General features: G+C 38.7%; 1 protein-coding gene across 1 annotated transcript in view; it reads right to left on the minus strand.

Moving 5' to 3' along the window:
- Nucleotides 1-7,297, minus strand: part of LOC122814339 (serine protease 27-like) — an 84,990-nt gene extending 77,693 nt beyond the window's left edge. Inside the window, exon 1 of the mRNA XM_044086925.1 lies at nucleotides 6,725-7,297. Within this exon, the coding sequence (XP_043942860.1) occupies nucleotides 6,725-7,297 (573 nt within the window). The remainder of the gene's footprint in view (nucleotides 1-6,724) is intronic.
- Nucleotides 7,298-8,953: the final 1,656 nt, after the last annotated feature.

The following is an 8,953-nucleotide window of genomic DNA, read 5'->3' on the forward strand; positions in this document are numbered from 1 at the left end:
CTCATGAGAATCAGAATCCCTGAACTGCATTCCCTGAAAAAAAAAGTCTGAAAAAACACTTTAAGTAGTTTTTGTAGGAAGCCAAGCCCCTCCCCCCACCATGTACTCCTCACACCTCTTGAACTTGTATATACCAAATCTATAATCATACCAGCTCAAAGAAATGGGAAATTTACCCCCAAAAAAGGCATCACTGCTGGCATAATGGACAGTGATTTCATATGGAGGAACTCTGATCCTTAGTTGGTTGAATTTGGACAAATGGTGCTTGTGAATTCAGTCTTCATCCACCCACAGGTTACCATATATACATATATATATATATATATATATATATATATATATATATATATATATATATGTATAGGTCCACTTTTAAATGCCGACATGCCAAAATTTTGACTTTTAAAAGAACGTACTCAAAACATCGAGATTTCAGAATCTCGACATTTAAAAGTGGGGGGCAGACACTTAAAAGAAAGTGTTTGCAGGGGGGCAAGTCCCCCTGCACTCCCCACACCCCCCACTTAAATATACAGAGATTGCGCTACAGTGAAGAAAACGGTAATGCTCCTGTTAAACTTACCATTCTCTTCACTGTAGTGTGATCTCAGAGTTGATATATTTAAGTGGGGGGTCTGGAGGGTTCCAGGGGGGGCTTGATCCCCTGAAAACACTTTGTTTTAGTTTTTTTTTTTTTTTGTTTTTTTTAACTTTTAAATGTAGAGATTCCGAAATCTCGATGTTTTGGGTACATTCTTTTAAAAGTCGAGATTTTGGCATTTTTGGCATTTAAAAGTGGACCTATATATATATATATATATATATATATATATATATATATATATATATATAAATATAGATAGAGAGATATGGCTGCAGTTGATTTAGTTGCAACACACATTCATTGTGGGCTGCAATTTGTGGTAAATTTCTGCAGTGGTTGCAGTGGCTGAATTACATTAAAGTCAAACTGCATGAGTTTGACTGTAATATAATTGCTGGAGTTATCCTCTTTCTTCACAGATGTGTGACCGTACAGTTAGTATACTTAATTTCCAGGGGTGTTAGAGTGAAGCTCCACATATAAAAACAATGCTTCTGGTTCTTTTAGGTGATTGGAAATGAATTAATTTCTGCTCACCTTTTAGTTGTTTTTATGTTTCAATGAAAGACATTGTTGATGAAGTCTCATGACATACTTCATGTCAAAGAAAGTTCACTGGCAATGTGAAGGAGTATAACTATATATAGGTAGAGAGATATAAGCCCTTATGTGACATCCCTCCTCTGGGCCAGTAATCAAGGAGCCTCAATCCTCACCACTGACATTGGTGAGGGATGTTGACTTGGAACAAAGATAGATACACACAGAATTTCCAGATGCAGCTCTCTGCAGCAAGCATAATTTACCTTAAGAGCACACAGGGAATACACTTCCGCCCTTGAGCTGGGTTTCCCCCCTCTCTCACCAAGCTGCAAATAAGACTCCACACTGAGCACAGCTGTAGAGTTGAGTCCTCAGCCAAGTGTTCTCAGCCAAGTCTCTCACCACCCATTCTGTGAAACCAGTGCTCTCTATTCTTGCACCAAGAAGCTGACACACACACACTCTTTGCCCAGACTATAAGGTAGGTACTGCCACCAGAACACTTCAAAGCCAACCACTCTAAGGCTCTTACAAGGGTACCCAATTACACTGAGTAAAAGTAATACTAATACAAATGGTAATGTTTGACCAATGTAGCAAGGCTTTCAGGAGCTGCCACAGTGTCACCAAATAAATATAAGTACTCACAAAGGTTAAAATTGTCTCTAAAAGACCAGCCACAATTTTAAATATATTTAATAATAAATAATAAAAGAACATTAACTACTAAATATGTATTTACAATAAACACCAGAGTTTCAGCTACAGGAAATATTAAAAATAACACCAATAGGAAGGTTCACACAGCTACAGAAAAACAATACTTAACTAATCTCACTATATTTTCCTGACTGATCTAAAGAATTCTTGTCCCCTAGTTCAGACACACACACACACACACACACACACACACACACACACACACACACACACACACACACACACACACACACACACACACACAAAGCAAGATGTCGTGGGTAGGGAGTCCTTCATTATCAGGTTTCACAAGCAGACTGTTCTGAGACTTCTGTCTCATCTAGTATTAAAACATCATTTCAGTGCCGGATTACAGAATGACATCACATACATCTGGTCATCTGACTTCTAGTTCCCACACTATCTCCTTGACTAGAAACTTAGCCAGAATCTTTCACATATATGTTACCATATACACACAGAGCTTTGTTAAGATGTGTTATAACATCTGGAAGCTATAAAACCATTTCAAAAACTTTCAGCCTTAGAAGTAGCAATTACTTTACCCCTAAGTACAACACAGTAGGATTCCTAGTTCTGGTTTTCACAGACATTTTGTCTTTGGCCGCAATCAAAACTGTAAAATGCAATCTTTACTGCCTAAATTTTAGGTAACTGAATTTCAGACTATTTTTCAAGGTTGTAATAAAAGAAGAAATACAGTGACTCGCACAGCAGAAGTTGTATAAAGCACCAAATACCAACAGGAAGTAATAAGCAGACAACAGTTTAATGAAGGTAAGTGCTTTCACATTAAAAATAGCAATGCTTCATCAGACTGACTAACAAAACTACAAAAAAACTTCAATATAAAGCTGTAAAACCCATCCCATCAATAAAGTAATAATCATCTACACAATAATCTAAAGAAATTAATTAAAATCAATTACCTGTGCATGTAACTCACAAACATCCCTCTCTGTTGAGTCTCTCAACCAGCTTGTCACACTGATGACATCATCATCTTCATCATCATGAGACCACATGTATATAGGTTCGTAGGTTCATACTAGGCTATCTGCCCTAGGGCATTTATAAGCCTAGCCAGAGTGTGTTTGGCTTTCGCCACCCATTTTAAATGAATTTTGCTAAGCCCTTTTTTGAGGTTAGTATACTGTGCCTCTGTCTAACAGTGACACAGAAGTGATACCCGGGGCAAACCTACGATCTCCCATCCACTCATCAAGATTCCTCTTGAAGAGAGTCAATGAGGGACTCTGCCTAACCTGGACTGGGATTTTATTCCAGAGTGAAGGGAGCCTCTGGGTTATGAATCTGCCCCTCCAGCATGTCCTATTTATTTCAGTGCTGAGGTTCAAGTCTTTCGAGCGCGTAGCTCAATGAGATTTGGATTTTCTGAGGTGCAGCATGTCCATTAATTCCAGGTTGGACATGGCGTTATACGTCAGGCACAGATCGCCTCTGAGCAGGCAGTATGCCACTGAGTAGAGCTGGAGTTTCTTTAACCGGGCAGCATATAGCATCTGTTTGAGCCCTTTGATCCTCTTGGTGAGGTACTTTTGGGGTCTTTCCAGTTGCTGCAGGTGTCTGGTAAGGTACATCCCAAAAGGGGCATTGTACTCAATTATGGGCCTGATGAGGGATGAGTAAAGAGACACGATGACCTCCCCTGATCTAGATGTGAATCCCTTCATGATTAGGTGGGCTATATAAAATGTTTTTCTAACCACTTTGGCCACGTCGTTTTCAAATGAGAGATTGCTATCAACTTGGGTCCCCAGGTCCCTAATTACTTCTTCCGTACTTAATGGATTACCACCTATGTGGTAATTTGAGGGCACTTTGTTTTTGCCAGAGGGGGTGACTATACACTTTTTGGCGTTTAGCTTGAGGCCATGGCTCTGGCACCAGTTGTCTGTTTCTATGAGGCCCTTTTGTAGGATGCTTGTGTTGGCTGGAGAGTCGATTATGGTGCCTAGTTTGCAGTCATCTGCAAACTTGGTCAGCCACAGTCCTTCCGTGTTGGCCTGTTCCTCCCAGAAATATATACCGAACAAGAGAGGTCCCAGGACTGAGCCTTGTGGGACGCCACTTGTAACTGGTTTGGAGTCTGACATGGCTCCAGCAATTCTAACCATGTGGGTTTTGTCCTTGAGCCAGTTTGCAACCCATCTAGTGACATAGGGGTTTATATTTAAGCCGATGAGCTTATCTATAATTCCCGAGTGGGGTATTGTATCGAAAGCTTTTGAGAGATCCAGGTAGGCTGTGTGGACCACTTTCCCCTCGTCAATGGCCTTGGTGACTGTTTCAAAGAAATCGACCAGGTTTAAGAGGCAGGATCTGCCCTTAACAAAGCCGAACTGGGTAGGATCCAGTGTCTGTAGGTCCCCAATATCTTTATTTATGAGGTCCATGATGATCCTTTCCATAGCTTTGCAGACCAAGCTAGTCAGGCTTATGGGGCGATAGTTTCCAGGATCTGTTGAGACACCACCTTTGTGGAGAGGGACCACTGTTGCTGTACGCCACTCTTTGGGTACATATCCTGTAGTAAGGTTGAGATTGAACAGTAGTTTTATGTTTGGGTTTAGCTCTTCTTGGAGTTCATGTAGGATGCAGCCCGGGACACCATCTGGGTCCCATTGATGCTGTGTTTTTTGCTTTGGAGAGGGCGGCTCTTTCCTGAGCATCTGAGATGTCAGGGGGGCAGCACTCTGCTGGGATAGATATTTGCCCTTTTGGTGGGGAGGGGGGGAGAAGTTTGCACTGAACCTGTCAGCTAGGATATTGGCAATGTCTGTGGGTTCGGTGTATTTTTTGTCATTTTGGACTAATTCTGAGCATATCTGGGAATTCCCACCCAGGTTCCTAACATAACTAAATAAAGAGAAAACTTGCAGAGAAAACCAGTTTAATAAAAAGCAAAGCTTTCTGGCGTAACCCTTCTTCAATACTAATACATTCAAATACTAAACTCTAAAAGCTTAAATACAGGTCTAAAATCACATGACCAGCAGCCAAATGAAATCATGTGACAGGAAACAAATACAAATTGTAAATTAAAAACATATACATATAAATGTATTAAAAACTGTGTAGATACACAGTATAAAATATTTACTTTACATTATTACGTAGCTTAACTAACACAGGTTTTAAACTGACAGTGCTATTTAAACCAGGATGAGTGTCAGCAGCTAATCTCAATATCCATTCAAATTCTTTGAGCTCAAGGCGGTTATTAACATCACCACCTCTTTCATTTGGACATAGAGCATCAATCACTCTAAACTTAAATGTATGTGTTTCACCACAAGTTTTAATATGTTTACATAGTGCATTGTTGTCACAATTTCTCCTAATTTCGGAATTATGGTCTATAACACGTTCCTTAAGCTTACGTATTGTTTTTCCCACGTAAAATGAACTGCATGAGATGCAGGTAGCCAAATAAACCACAAAGGTGGTATTACAAGTAGCTGTAATTTTAAAGTTAAATACTTGTCCATTGGCAGGATGAGTAAAAGTATCACTACCATTCCCTAAGATATAAGCACAGGCAACACAGTTAAAGCATGGAAAAGTACCAGTTTTAGCAGCCAATTGTGTATAACAGGGTCTATAAAAATCTTTATAACAGAGTAAACTTTTAATCGTCCTCATATCTTTATATGTAAAGTGTGGCTTGGTGCCCAATATAGTTTTTAGTTCATCCAATGCCATCAAAATGGGCTAGTTCCTATTAATAATTTGTCTAATTGAACTTGACCTACCATTAAAAGTTGTGACGTACCTTATTTCATTTCGAGTAATGGTATTATTACACTGACTATCTGTGAGGCTTGACCTATCTTCCAAAAGAGTTGGTATAAGTGTTGTCTGCCTGGCTTCCATTACATCAGATTTAAGCTTGGATAATAAATTCATATCATATCCACTAGAAAAAAAGTCCTCTACCATATTATCAAGTTGTGAAACAAATGTAGCATTATCAGTAGTTAGTCTACTTGCTCTAATAAATTGTGATTTTGCTACACCTTTAAAGACATGTGGCGCATGCATACTACTGTGATGCGTATATCTTCCATTACTAACATCCTTTCTATAAATACTAGTGTTTAATGTGCCATCATTCAATTGCAGTTTGACATCTAAAAAACATATGCTACTATCAGACACATCCATTTTAAATTTCAAAAAGTTAGTACTAGAATTTAAATAATCAATGAAAATATTCAAATCATCCAAAGTACCATTCCATATTAGTAGACAATCGTCTACAAATCGCTGATAGAAACTAATGTTACTAAGAAATAGATTTTGTGCATTAAACAAATAATTGCATTCCCATTGGTAAAGCACTAAATTGGCGTAGGTATTTGCTACGGATGTGCCCATAGCTACGCCTGTTAACTGAAGAAATAAGGTATTATTAAACATAAACGCATTGTTCCAAAGAACTACATCCATAAGGCAACAAATATTACTAATAAGCCTATGGTCAGGACTAGGTTGGGAAGACAAAAATTCTCTAAGTAATTCTATTCCCACATCATTGGGGATAACTGTGAAGAGAGACTTGATATCAAGCGTCACTAAATAATGTTTCTTGGTATTTAAATCAGTTTTTACATTATTATACCATACCCGTAGCTTTGATAATAAATCACAAGTATCCTTTAGAATAGAACCACAATTAGATAAATAAACTTCTAATTGCCTATGCAAATAAACTGATATGGGTTCAGTAACCCAACCACCTCCAGAGACAATCGGTCTCATGGGTGGATTTTCCAGGGATTTATGAATCTTAGGGATCCCATATAAATGTGGAATCAGAGGACAAGGTACTGTAAAATAGTTAAAAAGATCAATATCAATGTCATTATTAAGCTGCAGCTCATACACAACCATGTTCACATAACTTATACAATTTTTTACATCAGTTCTAGTGATAACTTTAAAGGCAGTATCATCATTTAAAAGCAGAGAAACAGCTGAAAAATAATTATCACGATTCATTAGGACAGCCTTGCCACCTTTATCAGCTTGTTTTATAATAATGTCATTACACTGTTGTAAACTTTTTAAAGCTTTATACTCAGAGAAGCTTAAATTATATGCCTTGTTTTTAACAGGTTTTAGATAGAGTTCTCTAATCTGAAACTCGCAAATGTCATGAAAAGCCTTTAGTACAGGAACACTAACTGGCATAAAAGTGCTACTACGTTTACAACATTTTTCAGGTGCAGGAGTATTACCAAATAGCAGTCTTAGGTTGAGATTTCGAACAAAGATTTTTAGTTCTGTTAAAGCAGAGACAATATTGTCACAACCATATGGTATAAATTTAAAACCTTTACTGAAAAGCGAAAGGTGCGCTGATTGTAATTCAAAAGTGGAGAGGTTTAATACACTGTTCATTTGCGACTTACTTTGTTCAGTCCTAAAGGGCTTTGATTCTTCCGTTTGTTTGTAGATGTAATTTGTGTAGTTAACAAGCCCCTCGACTTGGGGGATTTTTTGTGATCAGATTAATGAAAAAAATCACAGAATGCCAGGCATTGCAGCCTCCCTATGCCTGCTAACTGTCTATGATCTTGCTGGCATAGTTCTGCTCCATCCCTGGTACAATATTTAATTTGCTGGTAATTCTCTGAGGAGTGAAGTAAGCCAATAATGCCAGATATTAAGAGCTTTATGCTTCTTATTGCTTAGGCAATGCATACAAAGTTAGTATTAGTCCTAGACATGCTGTCTTTTTCTCTCTCAGATGCATAGACACACAGGCATGTACACACACACACACACACACACACACACACACACACACACACACACACACACACACACACACACACACACACACACATGCACACACATGTACATGCACACAAACACATTTTTTTTTTTTTTTTTAATTGTATGCTTACTAAGCAGCAAAGCCACATTTAGTGAGTGTAAAAAAATGGTGACTATTTGATTTTTTTTCTGTCCTGTTTTCATGGCATCTTAACATGCTGCCTATATAAGCCTAGCCAAAAAGGTACCCTGGCTTTCACCACCCAAGAAAATTATTTTCCTGTGCCCCTGTCAAGTAGAGCCACAGAGGTGATCCCCGGGGTGAATTTCCTATTTCCCATCCAATCATCAAGAGTTTTCTTGAAGAGTGCTAACGATGAGCTTTGTTTGATATAGATAGGTAGTTTGTTCCAGAGTATGGGAAGTCTCTGAAACAGGAATCTATCCCTTCAGCATGTTCTGTTTATTGTGGTGACAAGGTTTAGGTCCCTAGAGCATGTAGCTCAGAGGGATTGGGATTTCTTTAAGTGGAGCATTTCCAACAGCTCTTTGTTTGACATAGCTTTGTATGTTAGGCAGAGATCGCCTCTGAGTAGGCGATATGCGACGGAGTAAAGCTGGAGTTTTTTGAGATGGTCTGCGTAGGGCATCTGTTTGAGGTATCTTTATGAGGCATTTCTGCAGCCTTTCCAGTTGTTGTAGATGTCTTGTGAATTACATACCAAAAGGGGCGATGTACTCTATAATGGGTCTAATGAGTGACGAGTAGAGGGGAGCAATGACCTCTTTTTTCCTGGATGAGAAACCTTTTGTAATGAGGTGTGCCACATAGAAGAATTTCCTGACTACTGTGGCGATGTGATTATCAAAGGAGAGACTACTGTCCACCTGTATCCCAAGCTCTCTTATCACACTTGTAATGAGGATAAACAACATGGCAGAGCGATTCAGAGACATTTAAATGCTGCTGTAGAGTGCCCAAGAGAGTACCAGGGTGAGTAGTCATGCTGTCATGAAAAATGTCTATTTCCTTAGTAGCAGTTGCAGCCATTAAAAATAATTCTGCATAACTTTTCTACAGCAGTGCCACATATGTTATTACTGGCATAACTCAAGGGTAGTAGTTTGACTGTACAATGCTAGAAGTGCACTTCTGAGACTGGAAATAAATCCCCCAAGTCGAGGGGCTTGTTAACTACACAAATTACATCTACAAATGAACTGAAGAATCAAAGCCCTTTAGGACTGAACAAAGTAAGTCGCAAATGAACAGTGTAT

This window comes from Protopterus annectens, chromosome 10.part0 (assembly GCF_019279795.1).
Source record: "Protopterus annectens isolate FY-2018-M chromosome 10.part0, PAN1.0, whole genome shotgun sequence".
NCBI classification, from domain to species: domain Eukaryota; kingdom Metazoa; phylum Chordata; order Ceratodontiformes; family Protopteridae; genus Protopterus; species Protopterus annectens.